This window comes from Enhydra lutris, unplaced genomic scaffold (genome assembly GCF_002288905.1).
Source record: "Enhydra lutris kenyoni isolate GAN:26980312 unplaced genomic scaffold, ASM228890v2 scaffoldscaffold17, whole genome shotgun sequence".
In the NCBI taxonomy this organism is placed as follows: domain Eukaryota; kingdom Metazoa; phylum Chordata; class Mammalia; order Carnivora; family Mustelidae; genus Enhydra; species Enhydra lutris.
The window spans coordinates 13,325,449-13,352,307 of NW_019154101.1; the positions used below are offsets into that span (position 1 = coordinate 13,325,449).

A 26,859-nucleotide genomic window follows, 5' to 3' on the forward strand; every position below is an offset into this window, starting at 1 on the left:
TAGGCTTATAAAAGGAAGAAATGTCCCATCCAAATGTCAGAAGTGCCTCTGGAGAAACACTCTGGGTCTAGAGTGTATTGAAAAGGGAAGAATGTTGTCTGAAGTTCTTCCTAAATTCTCCATCCGTGTCATACACAGTTGCTCCCCATTCCACCATGGGCCACGAGTCTTCCTCCTTCTAGTCACTTTCTGTCATTCCTGGATGCAGTCCCTTTCAGATCATATGGCTTCCTGTCCAGGGGAACCAACATGGCGACCAACTCCACTGTGCCTATACTCTTCACAACTCCTCTGTGTTTTGTTGAGATTTTGGCACACACACATACAGTGATGGTATATTACAGCCTCTGGCACTAGTAGGGATTCAATCAAGACTCCTTCAATGAATGAATGAATAAAAAAGCCCCTCTGTCCTCCTTCTTTATTTCTTTTCTTCCTCCTCCTTTCTCTTTTTGTTAGGCTAGTTAGATTTGGTTTCTGTTGCTTGACATTAATAATCCTGGTAGATATAGAATTGAATTGCCTTTTTTTTTTTCAAAAAAAGTCATCTTCTGAGAGGCAAAATTCAATCCAGACTCTGTATTTGCCAACAGATAGAGTTTGTCAGTTACCCTCTGCTCAGCTCTGCCCTTGCGCATTAGATAAAAGGCCTTCTCAGAAATACAGTCGGATAATACCTGATGCATGACCCCATTTCCAATGTTTAGCAGTTCCTTCTAGTGCAGCTCTGTTGAACCGAAATGAGGTCTCCTAACCTTGGTTTCTAACACTCTGAGTAAATCACACGCACAAGAACCTCCATTCCCATGAATGCCGTCATCAGCATTTCCTGACACCCTCACCGAAAACTTTCTGAGGACCAAGCCTTCACATAGTTCACCCCTTCTCTCTTTGTGTCCAGTTGGTTTCTGGGTGTAGCCATCTCTGTGACAGCAGAAAGAGGTTCTGAGAGAGAGGGAGGTGGGGGAGGAACTCTGACTTCTCAAAAAGCATCGCTCCTGTGGCATGTTGCCCAGTTTTCGGATTGAAGTTTTTTTCACCCAGTGATTAAACAGTGAGGAGTAGCACAGCTGTCTTGCTCCTCATTTTCATGCGGGCATCACACAGCTGCTGTCTGTGCTTCATTTTAGCTGTTAGGGAAAATTCTTCTCAAATTCTGTAGATAAACTGCGTCTCATTTTTAGGTGGCAGCTTTGGAAATCTATACATCTTTTTTTGGGTTGGTTACAAATATTTTAGTAGAAGTTTGGAGAGATCATCTTAGAACTTAAACTAAAGGCCTAATGTTTATTTATATACAAGTTATATTTCAAGTATCTTTTACTTTGTCCTACTATGACACATTCACTCAAGGATGATCAAACTAGGACTTGCATTCACACGCTGCATGTTTCAGTAATGTGCTTCTCCACCTGGGAGGCATAATTTCAAGCTTTGAGCTTTCACCATTGCCAGTGTTGAAACCTTGGTCCCCTGATCTCCATTAAGCATCCTTCTAGTCTTCAAGAAGGTGTGAAAACGCTCAGTGGTGAGTTGTCAAAATATACCTCCTGCCTTAAGGCCCTCTGTTTGCTGTTGGACCATTGTTTCTAATGATATTGGTAACCCCTGCATGACTTTCAGAGTTTATCTGAAGCCTTATCAGTGGCAGCCACAACTTTCATTTTCCTCTGACAAATGCTCTTGAAGTTCTTCTAATTCATCTAGAATTAAATTCTTTGAATGTGGGAATCAGGCCTTATAATTTGTAAGAAGCCTGGAGACCACTTATACACTCTGTGTCCTGCACAGAGGGGACACTTGGTGGCTGCTGGTTGACTGATTACTGTTAAGGCAGTGATTGTTACATGTCAGATGGCAGGCTCACACATGGGGATACTGAATCTCAACTCCATGAGCCTTTAGAAAACCATTACGTGAATGGAGAAGGAGTTACTATTCATATTACATGTATTTATCAGCATTTTCTGTTTGTGGTAAACACTTCCTATGTGCTGTCTCATCTAATTCGCTCACTCATTTATTTAAAAATGTATTATTGAACTACAGTTCACACATCACATTATATTAATTTCAGGTTATAGCACAGTGATTCAATATTAAAATTCCTTGCAAATTGATTACCTCAATAAACTTAACAACCATCTGTCACACTGTACGTTATTGCAATATTGTTGACTGTATTGCCTATGCTTTACTTTTCATCTCCATGACTTATTTGTTTTATAATTGGAACTTTGTATCATTTAATCCCCTCCACCTATTTTGCCCATCTCTTCGTCCTCTTTCCTTCTGCAAACCATGAGTTTATTCTCAGTATTTATGAGTCTATTTCTGTTTTTTGTTTGTTCATTTGTTTTTGTTTTTGTTTTTTTTTTTTAGTTTCCACATATAAGTGAAATTGCATGGTAATTTTCCTTCCCTGTCTGACTTATTTCACTTAGCAGAAAACCCTCAAGTTCCATCCAGGTTGTCACAAATGGCAAGCTCTCATTCTTTTTGAAGGCTGAATAATATTCCATTGTGTGTGTACACCACATCTGTCCCATTCAACCATCAGTGGACACTTGAATTGTTTCCATATCTTGGCTATTTTAAATGCATAGATCAATAAACATAGGGGTGCCTATAGCTTTTCAAATTAGTGTTTTCATCATGTAATTTACTCTTTACTGCAGATATTATTCCATTTGTACTGAGGAAAGAGCAGGCTCAGAAGAAGTGATTACACAGTCATAGTAACTAGAACACCAGCAACTACATAAAATTGCATGCTGGGAGCTAAAAAGGAAAAATCAGAAGATGTATATGTTTGGGGGAAATTCTTAAAGTGTGATGAAGGGTAAGAAAATCTGTCTGCAGGGGATATAGCCTGGGCCAGGGACATCATTGGCACTCAGTGGAGACCTGGAGTTCCAGAAGCATAGACTTCAACAGCTGGAACTTTAATCTATGGGTATAGCTAACTTTTTTTTTTCCTTTCCTTTTTGTTATTTTTATTCCAAAGAACTATAATAGAGAATTTGAGCAATAGGATAAGGGAATTTGGAATTTCCTCGATTACTTAGCATTTTACATTATTAATCATGCCAAGTTAGGCATCCAAAGGTCCTATCAGAACAGTAGCCTATTCCTGATTACGGAAAGCCATGTTTCCCCTACTACTGGAGGCCTTGTCCTCTAACTGTCTTGGGGAGGGAAATATAACTAGTTCTGTATTTTTAGTTGAAGACTCTTTTCCTTGAGGCACTGTGGTTTGATAGTGTAAGTCCCAGCCAGAAGATGGGTATTTGTCTAGTACAGCACAGGCCAATGAAATTTTCTGCCATGATGGATATGTCCTATATCTGCTTTGTCCAATACTGTAACCACAAGCACATGTGGCTTTTGAGTATTTGAAATGTGGCTAGCGTGACTGAGGAATTGAAATTTAATTTTATTTAATTTTAATTAACTTACAGTTAAATTTCAATAGCCACATGTAGGTAGTGCTTACCATGTTGGACAACACAGCTCTAGTGTCTGAAAAAAAAAAAAAAAAGAAACTAATCAGTTCCAGGTTACACCTAGGTCTGCTCTTCCTACTGAATTCTTGCTTCAACAAAGCTTTTTCCTGTATGCAATCACGTGATTCCTTCCTGCCCTCGCCTCACTCCACTTTCTCACTTATCACTAGTTTCTCAGCATTTCTAAACAATCACCTACTTGCTTCCAACAAGGATCTCAAAATAGCTTTATTGGACAATCTTTTCACAGAAGCATTGTTTTCCTCATTTCTCCCAATATTTGGACAATAATAGTTTGCGAACGTTGTTCCTTTTCATATTACTTATTAATGCAGAGAGGTATTTCCCCAAGAGTGGAGCATGTGCCCCTAGTGGCATGAAAGACAATTTTAGGAGCTAACATACTAAGCATTTACCTGACTTTAGTACTTATTTTTATTTTAACGACTATTGGGAAAATGTGATTAGTACCTCAGATGTGTAATTTCATGGATATTATTGCCAAACACGAAGCTAAAGTAGACATTTATATTTTACATAGGGAGTCATTTAAAACAATATTAAGTAACTAGTAGTACAGGTGGTATGCAGATATGACAAAACTTATTAATTTATTTTTAAAATGGCTGAACTCTGGGAAAGGCAGCTGTTAAATATACTTTCTGCATTGACTCCATTCCCTGCCCCTCCTTGCATGTTCTCTGAGCTTCTGCCCAGCCCTCATCACCCGCAAACATGCTGAGCATTTTTCTATCTGGCCTTTGTTGATTTGGTTACTTCTTCCGGGGCTGTCATTCTGTTCTGGTCCTCTCTTTTTCACCAGGTGAAATTCTGCACAGCTGTCTAAGGCCAGATCAAAGCTTTGGAGAAAATATCCATGGCCCCTCTTCTTTCTTGACTCTTCCATAAAGCGAAACACACCTACCTTCTTAACTTCATGGCACGTTAATCATTCTTCCAGTGTACTGCTTACAAGTGATGCCTTAGTTCGTTACATAGGGATCTGTTTCACTCAGTGGGATTGAGAAATCCTTGAAAAGAGAGACATTGTCATAATCATCTTTGCACTTTAGTGCAATCACAACACCTGGCACATAGCCAGTGTTTATGAAATATGTGTTAAGGAACAAACTCAATTTTTGAAGATTTTCTTTTGTATTTATTTACTTGAGAGAGAGAGTGTGTGTGTGAGACAGAGAGCATGAGAGGGGAGAGGGTCAGAAGGAGAAGCAGACTCCCCACTGAGCAGGGAGCCTGATGTGGGACTCGATCCCGGGACTCCAGGATCATGACCTGAGCTGAAGGCAGTCGCTTAACCAACTGAGCCACCCAGGCGCCCCAAATTCAGTTTTTAAATCAGACTTAATTACACGAAGCCAGTTTTAAGCAGCCATGCCCCCTTTCTGCCTACATTCGGTATATTTACAGGCAGCCTTTGGCTATGCTAGGCTGGTAGATGCCCAGAATGGTAAGTTACACTTAGTATTAGCCAAAAGGAAACCCATGCAGATTTTAAATCTGGGAGGAAAAACAACAATGATTTGCAAAGCTAAAACAAAATGACTTTGTAAACATAACTCACACCTCTGCTACCAAAGAAAGTTTAGGCTGAGGATTTAATTTATTCAAATAAATTGGCTAACATGCTCTGCTTTATTAAAAAAAAAAAAAGCAGCACCTTTTGGGTTTCAATTTCAATTATGCACCTTGTCTATGCTAATTTCCTTCACCATTGGTTAACGCTTTTTTTCACATAGTTTGTTTAGCTGTATTATGAGTTTAACATTACATAGCTCTTTGCTATTGAGGCCAGACAGTAAGTTACATACAGAGAATATCTGAACACAGTAAATTTTCTGTAAGGTTTCTTATGAGTCATTTAGTTGTGTCTAGGATAGTAAAAGTATGCAAAATAGCCAGTAATTATAGAAAAAATTTCTGTTTGAATTAAAACTTACTACATTACTTTTCAGAAAGCTCTTGACGTTCTCTTAAAGTGTTTTCTAGCTTAGATAGGCAATATATTTGTTCAGGAAATAGTTCCTTTTGTTAGGTCCCCCAATAATGCATCCACGATTAAAGGAGCGAGACTGATACAAAGCGAAGGTCAAGCAAAGCTTTATTTCGTGCCAAGCATCAAGAATCAACCTGAACATTCAGGGCTGCGCCTCTTACAGAGAGGGCGACCTCTCTCTGCTTCTCAGACTAGCTTTTAAGGGCAAAGGCCATGTGGTTGGGCCTGGCCACACACAGGTGGCCAATGAAATTGTAACACACAGAGAAAGCTGCACAGTCATGCTAGGTCACACATAAGTGACCAATTGAATTACAATTTACCCTATAGTAGACATTTGACCTAGCCTATTACCTTGGTCAGAATTGGCACCAAAAGGCTCCCAAAGTGTGGGGCCCATACTCCTTGGTAACTAGGGAGACAGTATGCACCCTGCAATGATTGGATGTCTCCACCTGGCCTGACCCATCCTTGTATTTGGGCTTTGTTACCTGGGACTGGTTTCCGGGACTTGTTTTTAAGTAAGTCCCCTGGGGGAAAGTAGAATGGTGGTTCCTGTGGCTGGACTGAGGGGTAAAAGGAATGGGGGAATTTCTGTTTAATTGGAGAAGAGTTTTAGTTTGAGATGAGAAAGTCCTAGAGAGGAATAGTGGTGATGGTTGCACAACATTGTGAATATACCATGCCACAGAAATATACACTTGACTTGGTTGATTTTATGCTGTGTGTATTTTGCCAAGAAAAAAAATTGAATAGGTTTTGTGTTTATAGAAACTATTTAGAGAAGCTATGTTTCTCAAACTTCACCAGTCAAAATATGAAAAAAAAAAAAAAGAAAAAGAAAATAAAGCAAAGAAAGGAAGGAAGAAAAGGAAAAAAGGACAGGCGATTGGTGGAGGAAGAAGCCTATAGAAGAAATGGAAAAGCAGAGGAGGACAAAAAGAAGTATTCTTCTGGAAGCAGAAAGAATAGAAGGTCAACAGTGTCAAATGCTGCAGAGAGTTCGGGTAAAATAAGCATAGAGCGAAGTCCATGGGCTCCGGAAAATGCAGGAGATATGGAAGTTTTTGTTGCCTTAGTAAAAGCTGTTTCAGTTGGCAGCACGGGGGCAGAAACCACATTTTAGCAAATTAAATAGTGAATATAGAGCAAAATGGACTTTTAGACAAGAAATCAAATCTCTTCTTTATCAAGTGTTTAGAAGGCTATATGAGGTTGACAGAGATCTTAGTTTTGTTTTGCTTTGCTTTTAAAGACGAAAGTTCTTCGAACATGTTTCTGTGCAGGAAGATAACCCAATGGAGATGGAATCCGAGCATAAGGAAAGAAATCAGCCTTAGAGGCGAATGCGGGGTGGGGGGCATGAATTAGGTAAAAAAGGAGAAAGAAATGTCTTTAGAGGAATATATTCATAGGGCAAAATGGAAGTTGGGGAGGTTTTCACTGGGTAATGTTCATTTTCTCATTGAGGAATAAGAAAGAGGAAGGTGGCAAGAGAGGGGATTTAAGGAGAGGCAAAGTTCTGTGCATCTTTTCCAGGCTTATGGCAGCTTCAGAGAAGGAGCAGAGAATTTGAAGAGTTGAGTTGATTAGGCCAGGAGTTTTGTTAGATACAGTCACTGAAGAACAAAGGAGATTAAGGAATCATTTAAGAGAATGATTGAAATGATGGTCTAATGGGCTGAAGCTATTGAGGGGAAGTTCAAAATCCTACAGTAAATGGGAAGAAATATAGAAATTTTTCAAGGTTTATTTTAAAAGAAAAGTAAGATCTAGGGAGAGAGGGATATAGGAAGATTTCCATGAAAAAAAAAAATACTATGTGGGGTGCCTGGGTGGCTCAGTGGGTTAAAGCCTCTGCCTTTGGCTCCAGTCATGATCCCAGGGTCCTGGGATCAAGCCCTGCATCAGGCTCTCTGCTCAGTGGGGAGCCTGATTCCTCCTCTCTCTCTGCCGGCCTCTCTGCCTACTTGTGATCTCTGTCAAACAAATAAAATCTTAAAAAGAGAGAGAGAGAGAGAGAGAGAGAGAGAGAGAGAAAAGTACTATGCAAGAATCCCAGAAGTGAAAGAGAATGTGTGTTGGCTTCATTCAGTTCAGGGGCCTCATCCCATTGAAGAAAACATGCTGCAGTGGGAAGGAGGGAGTGGGGAATGGAGTGAATGCATGCAGGAGACATTCAAGTGGTTGAATGAGATGTTGAAGGTGGGAGAGAAATGGTGCCATTAAAATGATTCCTGGTCCCAATTCTAACATATATGCGGAGGGGGGCATCCCCCACATAACACCGAGCAATTTCAGACAACAGTAGGATGTCCAAAGAATTCAACGAAATTCTTACGCTATCTACTTAGAGATAGCATCAGAATCCACAGGTTAAGGATTCAGTCCTTTAAGAACCCTCCCTGCCCCTCACCCCAACTTCAGCAGCCAGCCATAAATCCCAGACTGTTACTGTGCTTCTGATGACCGACTGCAGAGGGGAAGTAACCATGACCCTCTCCTTAGACTTCAAATACCAGTCACAAGTCCGGGTTGTTGTTTGTACTTCTGACTGGCTATAAATCAGAGGTTCCCACAGCCCTCTCCTTGGGTTCGCTTAATTGGCTAAAAAGGCTCATAGAACTCAGAGAAACATTTTACTTACCAGATCACTGGTTTGTTACGAAAGCATTTAACTAGGAACAGCCAGAAGGTAGGGCTGCATGGGGCAAGGTCTGGGGAAAGGGCACAGACCCTCCATGCCATCCGGGTAAGCCGCTCCCTAGCACTTCCCCTTGTTCAGTCACCCAGAAGCTCTAAAACCCAGTCCTTTTGGGTTTAATGGGGACGTCATTACATGGGCATGACTGATCTTAATGATCATTGATTAAATGATTGAACTCAATCTCCAGCCCCTGTTTTCTCACCACAGGTCAGGGGGTGGGACTGAAAATTCTCACCCTGCAATCATAGGGTTGTTTCTCCTGGGAACCAGCCTCCAACTTTAGGTATGATTCAAAAGTCATCTCATCAATATAACAAAAGTCATCTTTTTCTTTTCTTTTCTTTTTTTTTTTTTTAAAGATTTGATGTATTCATTTGATAGAAAAAGACACAGCGAGAGAGGAAACACAAGCACAGGGAGTGGGAGAGGGAGAAGCAGGCTTTCGCTTGAGCAGGTAGCCCGATGCAGGGATTGATCCCAGGACCCTGGGATCATGACCTGAGCCGAAGGCAGATGCTTAAGGACTGAGCCACCCAGGCTCCCCAAAAGGCATCTTTATTTTTCTCATTGCTTAGGAAATTCCAAGGGGTTTAGGAGCTGGAAGCCAGGAACCATGGACAAAGACTGAATATATGAGAAATATATTTCTTACATCAACCTTAAAAATAAAATATTTGACTGGAAAAAAATGGGTTTATTCAGGAATAGCAAAGAATTATAAACTGGGACATGCAAGCTCTGGCAAAACCATAGGCAAGTCTAAAGTGCAGGTCAGTTTTAAGAGGAAACTGGGAGGGGTTGTTTTGAACAAAAGATCACTGAAGAAGAGTCCAGGATGGTGCAATTTCTTATGGCTGCAGGGGGTGATTAATGTGTTGTTGCTGGGACAGGTAGGGATCTTCCTTCTTTTTTTTAGGAGCAGAAGGTAAATTTCCGTGTGAAAAGTATCCTCCTAGGTCGAGGTAAAAATGATCTTCCTCAAAAATGATCTTCCTCCTCCCTGCTGGTTATGCAGGATGCAATGAGTTGTCTGTGCATGAGAGCTACCCCCTCAGGGGCTTCCAGACTCTATTTTCAGTGAAGTTTCCTTTATTTAGTTTCACATGTAGAAATCATAGTATCACAGCTATTCATTGGATTAGTGAAGAAGTCATTTCAGGAGAAAAATATTTATTTCAGTTTTAGCGTTTGGGGTTTGAGATGGTTTGTGTGATATGTAAGTGGGGATGTTTAGTAGACAGTAATCTATACTAGTCGGAAGTTCTGGAAAAAGACTTTGTCCTGCATATGAATGAATCTTAAAGTCAGTAGCTTACCGATAATAACTTAAGCCACAGAAATAGGTAGATTGCCTACAGAGAAGTTGTAGAGCAAAAGAGAAGAATTAAGGACAGAGCCCAGAGAATCACAACTAAGGGACTTATGAAGAAAAGGTTTCATGCAAAAGAAATAGAGAAGGAACAGAGTAAAAAACCCCAAGAGTACTGAAACCAAAGAAAGAAAACTTTAAGACAGTCGTCTATGTTTTAAGTTTTATACCTGATAAATTTGAGTGAACAAAATAAAGATCAAAAGTGTCTGTAGGGCTTAGCAACTAGGAGGTCCTCAGTAACTTTGGAAAAAGCAATGTCTGTGGAGTGGGAAGTGGGAACAGTGTGGGCAGAAACCTGGCTGCATAAAAATTGATGAGTGGGTAGAGGTTAGAAGAAGGAGACAGTAAGTGTAGACAACACTGTCAGAAACTTCACTGTGAAGAGAAAATGCCTTTAACTAGAAGGTATTCATTCCTCTGACATAAACTCAGAGGTAGCATTATTTTTTTTCTTTTTTTCCAGAAGAGAAAGGCTTGAACATGTCTAAATGCTTACAATAAGGAGACAGTCGAAAGGAGAGGATAAAATACAAGAGGCAGTGGTACTTTCTTGATCAAGCTCCTTGAAAATCAAGGGCTCCAGGATCCAGCACGGAGGTGAAGAACATAGCCTTCTGGAAGGTAAGAAGGAACAAAAGAGATAAATTTGTGAGATCAGTGTGGGAAACTGAGGGAGTGCTCCCCAATGGCTTCTGTGGTCTCTGTGGAGTAAGCATGTAATGAAAGAAGAGTGGTAGAGATGGTAGAGGTGATGGTCAGAAATAGGATATTTTGATATGCGTATTTCAGAAGGTGCTCAGCTTTTTGTGATAAGGACCATGGGAGTTGAAGAAGAGTTGACGAAGAGATCCTTGGAACTAAGGAATAGAGCTATTGAGACATTTGGTAGCTCCTTTATTTGAATATTTAAATGAAAGTAGTCATAGAAATTGGTAGAAGGAGAAACAGTGAGTCAGACATGAAAGTGATCAATTAATGAAGGGAATTGGCAGCAGATCTGTAGATGACAGAGGTAAAAAGGGGTACCAAGTTGTCAAGTATGATGTCCTGGGTTTAAAAGATGTAGTTTTTTAGAAGTGGGAGGAGAAATGTTATGAAAGCAGCAACAGGAAGCAAGAGGCTCCCTATCCTACTTCTGGAACCAAAGATGAGCAGGATGTAGGAGAAAAAGCAGCATCCACTTGGAAGGGCTGCAAGGGAAGAGGGGTCATTAGGGGATATTTAGATTTCAATGAAGACAAAAATGGGAAGATGCTAAGGATGAAAAGAATAGTTTTCTGCTAACGTATCAGGAGTTCTAGAAGACGTAGAGAAAAAGTTAAGGGTGTGGGATAGGTGGAAGATGATCTCCAATTAAAGAATATGTAGTTATCATTGTATCTGGGTGATGGCTGATGGCTTAGGAAGCTTGGGATCTTGAAGGTAACAAATAATCATAATGTGAGACATGGGATTAGTTTCAATGATGAGGTTGCAGTATTCAGTTAAAAACTATGGGTCCACTTGGGTCTTTGTTTGCAGTTCATGGCTGCTTAGCTAAGGGATAAGGCGAGGTCTCTCTCTTAGGCAGCCATTGCCATATAGATAATAAATAAAATCATGGGTATGGTAAGCTTATCTTGGGTGTCTAGAATGACAAGGAAAAGGTATAGAGACTTGATGGCTGGGTATAAGAATATGGGCGAAGGAGCTTACAGAGAAGACCAAGAAGGAATCACAAGGTTAGAGGAAAACCAGATGCATGTGGGTCAAGAAGAGATTCACTGAGAAATTATGTTTAACAAGAAAGGATTAGCTGATATTGCCAAAGGCTAAGATGAGGAACAAAAGCCCCATTATAACACAGAGATCACTGATAATCTCAATGAGTTTTCTGTGAACTCAGTGCACAAAAGCCAGATTGAGGATTGATGGAGAAGTAAGAAAACTGGATAGTGAATTAGTAAGTTCAACATTTTGGCTTTGAGGTGATGATGAGAAATGGGGGGTGGGTGACTTAGGAGCTAGAGAAGGCATCTTTTTTTTAGGTGGGAGAGACTTGCATATGCTTGAATATCTATAGGACAAGGAAGAAGTTTGATGTATAGGAGAGAGAAGAGAAAAGTGATATTATAAATAGCTTCCAACACGATACAGTTGGTTATTTTTTTCACAGAGAACACATGAGAAAACTTGGTTGGGAGGTCAAAGAGTAGAATAACAGGAGAAAGAGTCTGGGAGGTAAAGTTAGTTGTCTTTGTGGCTGACTCTAACAACCTTTAATCTCAGATGTTCAGTTTTAACCAATCATGGTAATGTCCCTCCCCTTGCCTCAGTAGTCCAGAACCAGTATTTGACCCAATCATGACCAATGAGTAAGAAAGAAGTCCGCTCATGGGTTTCTGGAAAGGAAGACATGGCTCCTTTCTTCTTCTGGTTGTTGGTGTATTTGGGCATGACATCCAGAAATGCAATATTCTGGCAGCCCTGAGGGGAGCCAACCTGAGGGCAGAACCAGCTCATTGAGGCTGGTAGAGAGAGATGGAAAGAAGATAAGTCTATGCATCCAGATGGCCAACAGACACATGAAAAAGTGCTCCACATCACTGGGCATCAGGGAAATACAAATCAAAACCACAATGAGATACCACCTCACACCAGTCAGAATGGCTAAAATTAACAAGTCAGGAAATGACAGATGCTGGTGAGGATGTGGAGAAAGGGGAACCCTCCTACACTGTTGGTGGGAATGCAAGCTGGTGCAGCCACTCTGGAAAACAGCATGGAGGTTCCTCAAATAGTTGAAAATAGAGCTACCTTATGACCCAGCAATTGCACTACTGGGTATTTACCCTAAAGATACAAACGTAGTGATCCGAAGGGGCACGTGCACCCGAATGTTTATAGCAGCAATGTCTACAATAGCCAAACTATGGAAAGAACCTAGATGTCCATCAACAGATGAATGGATAAAGAAGATGTGGTACAGATATACAATGGGATGCTATGCAGCCATCAAAAGAAATGAAATCTTGCCATGTGCAATGACGCAGATGGAACTAGAGGGTATTATGCTTAGCGAAATAAGTCAGTCGGAGAAAGACAACTATCATATGATCTCCCCGATATGACGAAGTGGAGATGCAACAGGGGGGTGGGGATTTAGGGGGGTAGGAAAAGAATAAATGAAACAAGATGGGATTGGGAGGGAGACAAACCAAAAGAGACTCTTAATGTCACAAAACAAACTGAGGGTGGCCCCAGGTGTAGGGGTGTAGGGAGAGGGTGGTGGAGTTATGGACATTGAGGAGGGTATGTGCTATGGTGAGTGCTGTGAAGTGTGTAAACCTGGCGATTCACAGACCTGTACCCCTGGGGCTAATAATATATTATATGTTTATTAAAAAAATTAAAAAAAAAGAATATAGGTCTATGATCACACATTTGAGACACTGTTAACTAATTCTGGTTCCTGCCCCATGCTTAGACTTTTCTTTATACAAAGCAATACATTTCCTATTGTCTGAGCCAATCTGAGTCAAGGTTTTCAGCTACTAGCAATTGGATATGTCCTAAAAAATGCGGTAGAATTAGTTGTTCTCAAGAGAGTATTGATGCAAGTGTGCTGGCTGGCTTCTAAGGCTTGATAATATTCATATTTTGAGATCTCTTCAGAAATCTGTGGCCTTTTTATTGGTTCTAAATAGAACTTTTATGCTACTTATTGTTTCTGAATTGTATAAACCTCAGTGCTGGGTGACAGAGACATTATTTTAGGACTGAATAAATACACAAGTAGCTAATGCTTACAGGGTCTTATGACCTTGCAAAGTTCAGCTCTAACTGAATTTGCCATGGAAAAAATTGGCCTTCTGTGAGGTTTTTGGCCTTCATGAAACTTATTAATAAGCAGAGAATAAAAATAAAATCTTAAAAAAAAAAAAAGGGTGCCTAGGTGGCTTAGTGGGAAGCCTCTGCCTTCGGCTCAGGTCATGACCTTAGGGTCCTAGGATCAGTCCCGCATTGGGCTCTCTGCTCAGCAGGGAGCCTGCTTCCTTCTCTCTCTCTTTCTCTGCCTCCCTCTCTGCCTACTTGTGACCTCTCTGTCAAATAATTAAATAAAATCTTTGAAAAAAAAATTAAGCAGAGAATATGGTATGTTCAAGTTGGAGTCACAAAATAACAAACTAGCATTAGGTACAAAATTAGGAGCTCACTTGGGTTACCAGGTAAACAGAAATATCACAACCATATTTTCATATATTTTTCAGGAAGAATAAGCAGAAATGCTTTAAAAATAGAGTTTAGAAATAGAAGAGAAGTTGTTATTGGATTGAAGGTAGGTTATTTGCCTTCTCAATATTTGACAATTCAATGTTGAAAGATAGCCAATGTAAGATAACTTATTCCCGTTAACTTTTAGCAACTCATTGACTTGTACAACTCTACAGGGACAGGGAAAGTCTACTATATCCAGCTGAATGAATAAACTCGAACATGTTTAACTTTTGATTTGAAAACTGAAAAAAACCACACCATATTACTATCTTCCCTCCCCACTTTCATGCCAAAGTATGTTAATGAGAAAATAATGTCTTACTGTTTATTAATATTCTACTGCTTTATTTCAACTTGACAAGAAAGTGTTTGTTGAATTGTGGCTGGATTAATCTGTTGGGGAATTGAAGGTTTATCAATAAGGAAATGATAGATATCTCTATAGAATGGAAACACAATTAGCAAATTAATGAATCTACTTGTAGATATACTGTGAGAATTATTTGTTAGCTTAAATAAGAAACTGTTGCAGATCTTGACAACAGCCCCTAGCCTTCCGCTAGCCTTCCGCCTTAGTTGCAATCTGTTCAGGAAGGTGTCTTGGCAACACTAAGAACTCAGTGTGTCAGGGTTACACTTCTATACTTTTCTTTCTTTTTGAAAAACAAAACAAAACAAAAAAACCCTATCTATTTATTTATTTATCTTTGGTCAAATTTATACCTACACATGGTTTGAAGAGTCACATCTATAAGGTTTGTTAAGTAAAACAGTAGTGTTCCATTTCCCTCTCTACCATTTTGCCCTTCACCATAGGCAATCACTTTCCACTCTCTTAGTTGATTCTTTTATTGATTTCTCACTATGGAAACTGTGGGGTTTGTTTCCTTTTTTACTGTCCCCAAATATACATATATACCATTTCATTCTCTCATCAATCCAATGTAGTTATAAATTTATCTAGATCAAAATTCAGGGTCTGCATTGTTGTGGCTCAGCAAACACTGTTAAGAGCTTAGACAGTTAGTGAACTGTAACCACTTTTTTCTCCTGCCTGAACAACTATTGGTTATTGCTGATGTTAATAATTGCCATTTTCTTAAAATTTCTTTTTACTTGTTAAATTCAATTACAAGTTTTCTACTAGTTGTCTAAATTTACTCTCAAGAGGTTAAGATGCATTAGGTTTTGCTTGTTTTTGTCGATTTCATCTGGGAGAAGGACTCTCCCAGAGTCTTTTGGCATTTTCCAATGTGGAATATTTGTCCTCAATGACTTGTGCACACCTGTAGTTTTGAGATCTCCCAGCATCATCACAGGTATTCCCTTTGCTTCTCTTCTGTGTTGGATCTCTTTGTTCTTAGTTCTCCTTCTTCATTTAGACTCTAGTTTTGGTGGAATACATCAGGTAGCTTCCCCATAAAAGGTAAATGGAAGGCAAATATTGCAAGACGTTCTATGTCTGAACATATCTTTACCTATATTCATAGAAGATTGACAATTTGACTGGATACAAAATCCAAGAGTGAAAATAATTTTCCTTCAGCATTCTGAAGATGGCCCACTGTCTTTTAATTTCCATTGTTGCTATTAAGAAGACCCTTACCATTCTGGATTTTTTTTTCCCCCCTCTGGAAACTTAAATTCTTTGTCTCCAAATTATTGGACTTGCATGATAATGTACTGGTGCTGTTTATCGTGTTTGGCCTTTTCAGACTCTTAACTCATGCTTTTTAGTTCTGAGACATCAGTGCATTATTTCATGGAAATTTCCTCCCATTTCTCTGTTCTTTTATGAAGAACACCTATTTTTCAAATGTTGACCCCCCCTTAACTGACTTTCTGATTTTCTTACCATTTTTCTCTATTTTCCTCTATTTTTAAAATAAATTTCTAGATGAATTTGTTAGATTTACCTTGCAAACCATCGATTGGGTTCTTCGTTCCTCCTTCAAACATTTTAATTTCTGAATGTTTATTTTGTTTTCTGAATTTTATTTTTTGCATGTGTGTCATTCTGTTCCTATTTGAAGTTTTCAAAATCTTCTCTTACTTTCTGAGAATATAAGTGATGTTTTTCAACTTTATTAAGGCATATTTTATATATCATAAAATTCACCCATGTCATGCCTAAATTTATCTAATTATGCAATAATCATCATAAATCAGTTTTATTTTATTATGTATTATTTATTTACTACTTATGGGTATTTTTCCCCAACTTCTAAATTTTTCTCTTGCTCCTTGTTTTGGGTGCTTTGTTCAAGTTTAAGATCTGGAAAGACCCTTTGTTAACAAGACCCAGCAGGAAATTGAGGATCCCTTCCCTTCCGCCTACCTCCACTAAAGCCATCACCCTACCTTGTTGGCTGGATACTGTGAGTCCTCTATGTGTGTGGACTTTGGATGACAGGGTGACCTCCTTCTGTGGTTGCTGGGCTTGTGAATGCTGCAGTATCTTTTGACTGTCCACGTCCCTAAAGTATTTTTAAATACTTTTCCACATTTCTAAAGTATCTTGCATACATGGCTCTTTGCCTTTATGGTTTCTTTTCCCACTTGATATGGGGGGGTATATTAACAACTTCTTCCATGACTATGATGTTTTTTCCTTGCCACTTATAGTCTTTAAAGGTCTTGTGTATGGTCTCGAAGAACTGCTGGCCCTCTGGGAAGACACCAGCACTAATTGCATAGGCCTGGCTCAGCTTCTCCTCTTTTTCTATCTGTGCTTTGCTGGCAAGCCTACCAACATTGAGTACAGCTAGGGGAGAAGGGGTTTCTGTTCAGTGATTAATTATTTCCACCTCTGAAATATACTGTAGGTTTATGAGCAAGATGTCTGCATGGTTGGGCTTTCCACTGGAAGGGTGGAAAGCCAGCATTTCAGACTGGTAGTGGAAGGCTACCCACTTTGCCTTGTAGCTGCTGATCCTGTTACCTCCTTCAGTATACCTCCGAACTCTGCCGGTAGCAACCACCATCTTGGGAGAGCAGCCTACTATTTGCTGTTAATCTGACCTGCTCACCTTTGTTCTAGGCAACCAATAGTTTACATTCTATCTCCATAGATTTGCCTGTTCTGAACATTTCCTACAAGTAGAATCTTACGTTATGTGGTCCTTTGTGTCTGCCTTCCTTCACTTAGCAGAATGTGTTTCAAGTTCATTCATCTCAGCATATATCAGTAGTTTGTTCTTTTTTACTGGTGAGTAATAGTTTGTTGCATGACTATACCATATTTTTGTCTATCCATTGACCAGTTGATTGACTTTTAGTTTTTTTTCCAATTTGGGGTTATTATGAATAATGATTCTTCAAACATTTATTGCAAATCTCTGTGTGGGTATATGACATATTCATTTCTCTTGGGCAGATACCTGGAAGTGAGATTTCTAGGTCATACGGAAATCTATTTTTAACATTTTAAGAAACAGCCAAACTATTTTCCAAAGTGGTTCACTATTTTATATTCCCAGCAGCAGTGAATCAGTGCTTCTGTTCTCTACATCTTGCCAACCTTAGTAATTGTCTTTTTTATTATAGGCATCCTAGTGGGTGTGAAATGATATCTCATTGTGGTTTTAATTTACATTTCCCTACCGACTAATGATGTTAAGCATCTTTTTACATGCTAATTAGCCATTCATACATCTTCTTTGGTGAAATGTGTATTCAAATATTTTGCCTATTTTTGAATGGTTTCCTTGCTTCTTAATGAGTTGTAAGAATTCTTTATATACCCTGGACCTGTATATCTGCATATCCTTCACTGGACGTGTGTTTTACATATGTTTTCTTACTGATTTGCTTGTATGTCCATTTTTTTTTTTAAATATTTTATTTATTTACTTCAGAGAGAGAGGGAGTGCGAATGGTGGAGGGAGGGGAGAAGAGGTGGAGGCAGAGGGAGGGGGAAGAAATCTCAAGCAGACTTTGTGCCAAGCATTTTTCATGTATACATCTTGTACTACCTTTGTTACATCTCTTTCCTAAGGATTTTATTCTTTTTGATACTATTGTAAATGGAACTATTTCTTAATTTCATTTTCATTTATGTTCATGACTAGTGCATAGAAATACAATTAATTTGTGTATATCTATCTGATATTCTGCAACCTTGCTATATTTGTGTGTTAGTTGTAATAGTGATTTTTTTTTTTTTTTTGGTAGATTCCTTAAGATATTCTAGGTATAGGATTATGCCGTCTGTGAATAGAGATAGTTTTACTTTATCTTTCCTATCTGGATGCCTTTAAATACTTTTTCTTGCTGATTGGATTGGCTAAATCCTCCATACAACATTGAGTGGAAATGGTGAGAACAGATATTCTTGGTTTATTCCTGAAGTTGGGGGGCATTTGGTTTTTAAATATTAAATATGGTTTTCACTGTAGTTTTTTTTTTTCTTTTTAGATGATCATTCAGATTCAGGAAATTCCCTTCTATGAACAGTTTTATGAAAGATTTTATCAGGCATGTGTGTTGGGTTTTGTCAAATGCTTATGAAAATTATTCTTTATTTGATTAATATGGTGTATGACATCAATTGATTTTCAGATGTGAAGCCAACCTTGTGTGTTTCTAGGATAAATCTCCCTTGGTCATGGTATAGAATCCTTTTTGTATGTTGTTGGAATTGGTTTGCCAATGTTTTATTGAGGGTATTTACATCTATGTTTCTGATCAATATTAGCTGTTTTTATACAGCCAAATCTAGAATAGGTCTTACATTTTTAAATGGTTTAAAAAAAAACAAAGAAGGAATATTTCTTGACATGTGAAAATTACATGGAACTTAAACTTCAGTGTTTATGTATAAAGTTTTAAAATTTTTTAATTTAAATTCAATCAATTAACATATAATGTATTATTAGTTTCAGAGGTAGAGGTCAGTGATTCATCAGTTTTATATAATACTCAGTGCTCATTACATCACATGCCCTCCTTGAAGTCCATCACCCAGTTACCCCATTCCCCTACCCCCAGCAACCCTGTTTGTTTCCTATGATTATGAGTCTCTTTTGGTTTGTCTCCCTCTCTGATTTCATCTTGTTTTATTTTTTCCCTTCTTCTATCTTCCTGTTTTGTTTCTTAAATACCACATATAAGTGAGATCATATGATGATTTTCTTTCTCTGAATGATTTATTTCACTTACATAATACTCTCTAGTTCTATCCATGTCATTGCAAATGGCAAGTAAGTAAACTTTTATTGAAACAGAGCCATATTCATTTACCTATTGCCAATGCCTGCGTTCACATTGCACCAGCAAAGTAGTTGCAACAGAGACTGTATAGCCTATAAAGTCTATAACATTTATTGCTTATTTTTTTACAGAGAACATTAGTAACTTTTTTTCTCCTTCTTTATATTTGTAGTAATTTTTGTAGTAATTTTTGGCTGCTTGCTGGATATTGTGAGTATAGGCAATAGAGATTTTGGATGATGGTATCTTTCTCAACAGAATATTAAATTTTAATATGGAAGGCAATCATCAACCCTGTCAACTCTGTCCTGTTGAGGTTTGGTTTTTGGCTCTCTTAGGAAGAGTCCTCTGTCCTAGAGTATAGCTCTTACTGCCATGACATGGTCCTTAAACTTAGGGTATAGCCTTTTTTTGAGTCTCCACCCAAAGCCTGGGAGTTCACCAAATACTCTGTATAATCACTGGAATTAATTACCAACCTCTGCCCTCCCAACACTGCTCCCTCTGAAATCTCTGTCCAGCTCTCCAGCTTTCTTTGCTGGGCCTAGAGTTTTGCTGTGTACATGTAATTCTCAAGAGTTGCCTCTGTGTGCAATTTTCACACTGAGTTTTTACCCTCCTTCTCTTAGGTTCCTCCTTTCTAGAACCCTCCCAAGCAAATCCCAGCAGTCTTTGCAACTCTAAACTCTGGGATCTATCTCTACCCAGTGAAACTACCACTCTCTGATTGGGCACTATTTCTCTGAATTTTGGTTTGGAAATGCCCTCAGGGTAAAGCTGAGATGAATATTGGGCTCACCTAATGTGCTAATGTGTTTCATTTCTTATATATTTCTTTCCTCTAAAGGATCATGGCCTTACATTGACTACTGTCTAATATTTAATATACCTTTTAGAATTATTGATGGGGACAGTTAATTCTAATGCCATCCACTCCATCATATCCAAATCCAGATCAATTATTTTTTAAAATACCTGTTATGCCAGATTCTTTGTATATATTATTGCTAGTCTGTGTGTGTCTTGTAGAGTATATATTATTTTCCTCATTTTTATTGATTAGAAAACTGTTACTCAGAAAGTTTTAAGAACTGATTAAAATGAAACAAGCCAAGTCAATAGAGCTGAATTTGTAACTGAAATTTCTTTGGCTCCAATTTCTACTATAACATGGTAGAATTCTACTCAAACATAGTTTCTTCCCAGCTGGTCACTGACAAGACAGTATGTAAATTCCCACCTAGTCAATGTCAAGTTGGTATATAAATTCCACACAAGTCAGTGTATAAATTTCATTGACAAGTCAGTATATAAATTTACTACAATTTTACCAAAACATTTACTTTAATATTTTTGTGTATTAAAAATTTAGAGGGAGAGGTTATTGATGTCATCAGTTTAAAATGATAAAAGAGGGGCGCCTGGGTGGCTCAGTGGGTTAAAGCCTCTGCCTTCGGCTCAGGTCATGATCCCAGGGTCCTGGGATCGAGCCCCGCATTGGGCTCTCTGCTCAGCAGGGAGCCTGCTTCCTCCTCTGTCTCTCTCTCTGTCAAATAAATAAATAAAATCTTAAAAAAAAATAAAATGATAAAAGAGGTTTATTTGAGGATTTTGCTGCCCTATTCAGAGATAATTGATATCTCTGCATCTCTGATTAAAGTAGTAAGCATTATGTTACTGATTTTTTTTTAAAGATTTTATTTATTTATTTGACAGACAGAGATCACAAGTAGACAGAGAGGCAGGCAGAGAGGCAGGCAGAGAGAGAGAGAAGCAGGCTCCCCACGGAGCAGAGAGCCTGATGTGGGGCTTGATCCCAGGACCCTGGGATCATGACCTGAGCCGGGCAGAGGCTTTAACCCACTGAACCACCCAGGTGCCCCTCCATAATGTTTTCTTAAAACTGTATGTAAATTTGTATAGTAATACTCTAACAAATCAAAATAATAAATTATTATATATACTGCCAAAAAAACCCAGTGAGTGTTTCTGGAACATTCCTAGGAAATGAATGTTTGTGTCCACCTCCCCCTACCACAAATTTATATGTTAAAACCTGAATCCCCAATGTGATAGTATTTGGAGGTGAGCCTTTGGGAGATAATTAGGTAATGAGGGTAAAGCCTTCATGAATGGTATTAGTACCCTTATAAGAGACATGAGAGAGATGGTCTTTCTCCACAGCAAGAAGGTGAACATTTGCAAATCAGGAGGAAGGCTCTCACCAGACACCAAATATGCTGGTGCCTTGATCTTGGCCTTTCCAGGAAGTGAGAAATAAATGTTTGTTAAGTTGATGGCATTTGTTACAGCAGCCTAAACGGACAAATACAGGAATCATTCTCATATTTTTTGGCTAATGTCTTGAGATATATATATATATGTTTATGTCTTGAGATATTAAGATAATCATGAGGAAACTGGTACTATCAGTGCCCTTACTGAATAAGGCAAGCTTTCTGTTGTCAAGGACTTACCATCTCACCATGACAGAGATATGCTATCCTATGCTTTTGGAAATGGAACGCTTGGCAAATAATACTTAGACATTTTTAAGCTATGGTAATGTAGTCTGACCCTGGAAAATTAGGCCTTATTCACAACTAATAACACTTATCTCCTTCTCTAGTGCTCCAGGTCTCTTATCAGGAAAGGTCAATTATAAACCTACAGATGGTATTCAGAGTTTCCCCCGAAGAAATAACATTTCCAAAACGCAAAAGAAAAAAATTACATAAACAGAAGAGGGGTGTAAAATGTGAGAGCAGTCCTTGACACCTCTTGCTTACTGTCTGTTTCCTTGCTCTGTGCATCTTTTCCACCGATACTGTCCACCCATACTGTCCACAGACTGTAATGATGAGGTTCTGCCAATTTGACTTCCCAATTATTTTATCCATTGCTTGGATATAAATGTAAAGACCTACACATTCTTCTCCTTTCCCTTTCCCATCTCTGTAAGTTTCCCACCAGCTTTGCTTTCTTCTCTCCTGTGTGAATTCAATCATGTGAATCAAAACTCGGCTGCCCTTTCATTCTCGATGCCATGTAGCATGTTTTGAGTAGATTCAAAAAGACTTAGGAGAGAAAGAAAAAGAGTAAGAGAGTGGCATGGGGAGAGCAGATGGGCCACTGGGCATTTGGAGCAACGCAAGCAATTCCAGGCGACTGCTCAGCAATTTGGAGAGAATCATCACTTACTTCTGGAGCATGACGGTGAAGCTTTTACCTGATACAACACACAGGAGCAGTCTATGCAAAACAGATGAGTCAAAATGCCTGGTGACTCTGAGGACTGAGACACGGGCCAAACCCTACTCTTCCCTACCTGAGAGGAACTCTCTTTAAAATGAACACCATTAAAGAGGGTATAGCTGATAGTCAACTTCTACTTCCTAGAAGAATCCAATGGAGCTAGCACTTGGTTAAGTGAAAATCAGATGATGTAATGGTACGAATGGAATGGAAATTTTACAATGGTCGGCCTAAGCACACCCGGTCAAAGAGGGATGAACTGAGCAGTAAGCACCATCCTGGAATCCACACGCTCCAGCTAAAAAACTGCATACAGACCCACAGCTTATTGCCCTCATCCCCTTTTCTTTGGTTCTGAGCTCATGAAAGATGGATTTTGAGGCCCAGGAGGCAGCAGGGGAAAGGGAAGTAGGCCTTCCACATATCTCTTTTGTTTAATTCCATATCAGATGGCCACTCGGACACGTGTCCTTTTAACAGCTGTTCTACTTACCTCTCAAATGCTATTTTGCTACTTTTTAGGAGACAAGCATGAAGCACAGAATTGGAAGGCAAGAATGGGCCTGAGACTGTAACCCCTTTACAAGAAAGAATGAAAACCTAAGGCTTGTACCTGCATTAGGTCTTTTCTTAACAGCAGGATTGAAATTTTTCATCTCTCATCTTGTTCCTCTCCCATCCTGGCTTTTTTCCCTCCTGACTCAGTGGAGAGTTAGATAGTTCGGGTTCAACAGTCCAACCAGAGAAATGACCAGACACAAACGCAGACACTGAAGTGCAGACACAGCCCTGAGTTGTGATGTGCCAGAAACATTCAAAAGGAAGGAGGCCAAATGTGAAGGAAGAGGGCACTCAAGCAACCAGTCATTCAAGGCAGACACGTGAAATAACCACAAATGTTGTTTTAATAGAGAGATTCCTACCACGATTTGCCACCAGGTTGAGATGAAGTGCATTTGATTAATATTGCCTCCATTTGGTGGGTCCCCCAAGGGCAAACTCATTGGGAACTATTAAAATCTTACCGCCCATGAGGTTACAAGCTTTGATCCCATTTGCAACAATTCTTCAGAGTATTTGGTACAAAACTGAGGTGGAAAAATCTGAGTGAAGGGTTCTTGAGAAAGAACAGGGCAGCGTGTTAATTATTAAAGGGAAAATGCTCTAATTTGGGTTACGTTTTGTAGAAAAAAGACCTCAGGGATATTTCAGGTAGTAACTGGGTTTTACATAAATTGAAATGTAGATTGGAAAGCTTTTTGGACAGCTGTTTCCTCAAATTTTTGATAATTAAAAAAAGGGTTCCCAATATTGTTAAAAGGGTGGCAACTTCTTAACCAAACAGTGAATCTCATCTTTTCATCCTCCCCTCTCCCTTGGGTTAATCAGACATAGTCCATTCCTTTCTCGAATGTTATTTTTTCCCTAACCCCACTCTCCTTGGCAAATCACCAGTATTTTTTATTTGTGCATTTGGATTCAGTGGCGATATTAGCACGCCGTTCTGTAAACATACTTATCTTTTAACCATATTCAGGGCCAATAATTCCACACGCTGACTAAAGTGGAAAAATTTTCAAAATGCTTATCATTTTCCACAGTAGGATCCCTATCCAGACAGTCTAGATAAAGGAAAATGTGAAAAATAGAAGTCCCTTAAGAGTCAGTTATTAACTGGAATCTGGAGCAATCGGTTTAAGAGATGCCTGGGACAGGAAACCAGGTTTCCTTTGAGAGAAATGCGGTCTTGTTTAGGTCTAACATTTCTGTGCCAGGTTCTCAGGGGCTTTCCCCTTTGGGGGTGGAGATCCTCTGGTCAGAGACCCCTTGAAGAAGCCCGCAGGGCCCCCTGCTGGGTGCTTTGCCTCATTTAACTCTTACTACACCATGGGGAGAAAGACGCAAAGCCTCCGTTGCACAAAGGAGGATGTGTCTCAGAATGTAAGTACATAAATTGCTTAGGGAATCTCTGCTAATAAGTTTTAGAGGCACAATTGGAAGTCGAATCTGCCTACGTTTCCTTCACAGCCCTACAAGAGGCAGACGTGGAGTTGGTCTAACATGCTTTTTCCAGTTTCCAGAATGAATTCTTTGTGCGAAGTTGTTTCTCCTCCAATTTCCTCCAGGCCCATTACGGTGAGTGTTGGGGGTAATAGGATACTGGAGTTTGGGTTTTTAATTCGGGACCGCGCCTTGTCTTCGCGTCCCGGCGCTGTCCCGGGAAGGTGGTGCTAAGGTTCCGCGGTGTCGCGGCAGGAGCGGGTAGTCGCCTCCAACTAAAGGGGAAGGGTCTATCCCCAGCCTCAAGCGAACAACAAACAAAAGACAACAAAACAAAAGACAACAAAACAAATCCTCGCAACCCCGAGCTAGGCAGGGCCTCGGGTGTACCGGGGAGAGGAGGGTCGGGGCAATGATGCGCCTCGGGAGCGCCCTCTGGCGAAGACCGAGCGCGTGTCCCCGCCCTGGCCCCCCTTCGCCGCCGCCGCCGCCGCGGCGCCCCCGCCCGGCTCTCCGGGTTCACTCTCGGTCTCTCACTCCGTGAGACACAGACGGCAGCTTTCCGAGCGAGCGGGGGACAGGCTGAGGCGGCGCCAGCACAACTGCGCCGCTCTCCCCGAGAGGACCTGGGCGCCGGGAGAGAAGGCAAAGCCCGGAGTCCCATCCCCTCTCTCCCCGGGCTCTACTGAGCCGACGGGCAGCTCGGCGGCCGCGCACGGCCCCCTTTGCGGCCACTTCGCGGGGTGTGCCAGGACTTGGGGAGCGGCTCGGGAAGAGCCGGGGCGGGAGAAGGCGGCGGCGGAGAAAGGGGGCGCGCACCAGGACGGGAGAGGAGTGAGTGGCGGGCTGGGCGGCGGCTGCGGCCGTAGCTGCGGGTACCTCCCGGCATCGCCGCTTCGCAGGCAGCACCGCCTCCCGGGCCGCGGCCGCCCGGCCGGGTCCTCTGCGCGTTCCCGGGCCCCGAGCCGGCGCACGATGCGCCCGGCTGGGTTCTGATCGCCGCCGCGCCGCCGCCTCCGCCGCGATGATCCCCCCCGAGCCGCCGCAGCAGCAGCTGCAGCCGCCGCCGCCGGCCCCGCCGAACCATGTGGTGACCACCATCGAGAACCTGCCGGCCGAGGGCAGTGGCGGCGGCGGCAGCCTGTCCGCCTCCTCCCGGGCTGGCGTACGCCAGAGGATCCGCAAAGTGCTGAACAGGTGAGCCGCGGCGGGGGCGCGGGGCGAGGGCTGCGGGAGCCGGGCCCCGGGTCTCGCCGGACCCCTGGCGGCCCTGAGGCCCCTAGGGACGGAGTCGCGGCCGAGGGAGACTGAGGAGACCCGGCGACGACGCGCCCCGCGCCTGCTGGGAGGCCGTGGCAGCTTTGTCCCAGAGCGGGCAGCCCTGGGGCGCCCGGGCTGCCCGCTGGTCCGAGGCGGGAGTTCGGGGAGAGGCGGGGTTTGCTGCCCGGCTGCCGTGTGTCTGCACTCACACCCTCGCACACGCGTGTTGCCTCGGTCCCCTTACCCACTCGGACCTCAGCTTTGCGCCCCGGGGACATGGGGGACTCAAGGGTGGCCCGGGCGGAGGCGGGAAGACGCGGGGCTGCGGGGATGGCGAAGAAGTCGCCGGCCTCGCGCTGTCGCCCGCCACGGCCGGATGTCTCCAGCCTCCACGCGAGGGGACAGCCCGGGCGGGCAGGAGGGGACCCACTTCTGTCTGACGTTCCAGTTGCCGCTCAGACTCGTCCAAGCTGAGACCAGGGAACGGGAGGCTGGAGGCCTGGATCAGACCCACGCAAAGTGCAAAAATGTTGCGAGAAGGGTGTGAGCAGGAGGGGCCCGGTTGTTCCAAGGCGGGCTAAAGCCAGAGGAGGCGAGCGCAGATCGCCGGCGCCTCCAGTGCTGGAATCTGCGCAGTGAATGGATCAAGGACGAGGCTTTTTAGGCTGCGAATACAGGTTGATATGAAGATGGGGCCCCGGGTGCCCCTGACTCAACTGTTCCGTGGAGGCGACTTTTTCTACTTAAGTAACTTGAAATGGTTGAAGAGCTGACACTTAAAAAACCCAGAGGATTGGTTTTGTGTGTTTTTATTTAAGTGCGTGTGCGCTTTTTTGGTGCATCTGTGCGGGTAACTCTTAAGGTCGCTCTATTCGTACAGGTTTCTGTGTAGCACAGTTTTGGGTGGCCGAGACTCCCCATAGAGCTATGGGGAATTCACATAGAACTCTATGGGGCTTAAAGCTGTAGTGGGAGCACAAAATATGCACAGAAATAGGAGCGGAAAGATGGAGTATGGTTTAATTCAGGTATAACAAATCCCAAACCATTCCGGTCCTTTGCGAAGACTTAACATGTACATTAGCTTATTTGTGGGTACTTCAGTATGTTTCCATTTATCAGCAAACAAGAAGCAATTCACTGGGAGTGAGACAGGAGTTGGTAATACAAAGACAAGACTCTACTTTCCTTCGAGTTGTAGCTTAGGATAACACCTTCCAAAATATTACATTTAAAAGACAGTGGCCAGAAGTTGAATCAAGAAGATGTTGGCTTA

The 26,859-nt window shown here is 41.4% G+C and overlaps 1 protein-coding gene and 1 pseudogene across 1 annotated transcript in view; one reads left to right on the forward strand and one right to left on the reverse strand.

The window, feature by feature from the left end:
- Window positions 1-16,080: 16,080 nt before the first annotated feature.
- On the reverse strand, window positions 16,081-21,967 carry LOC111147741 (annotated as a pseudogene).
- A 3,380-nt stretch (window positions 21,968-25,347) lies between these two features.
- LOC111147805 (solute carrier family 35 member F1) overlaps window positions 25,348-26,859 on the forward strand; it is a 394,491-nt gene continuing 392,979 nt past the window's right edge. The window contains exon 1 of the mRNA XM_022504048.1: window positions 25,348-25,520. Within this exon, the coding sequence (XP_022359756.1) occupies window positions 25,348-25,520 (173 nt within the window). The remainder of the gene's footprint in view (window positions 25,521-26,859) is intronic.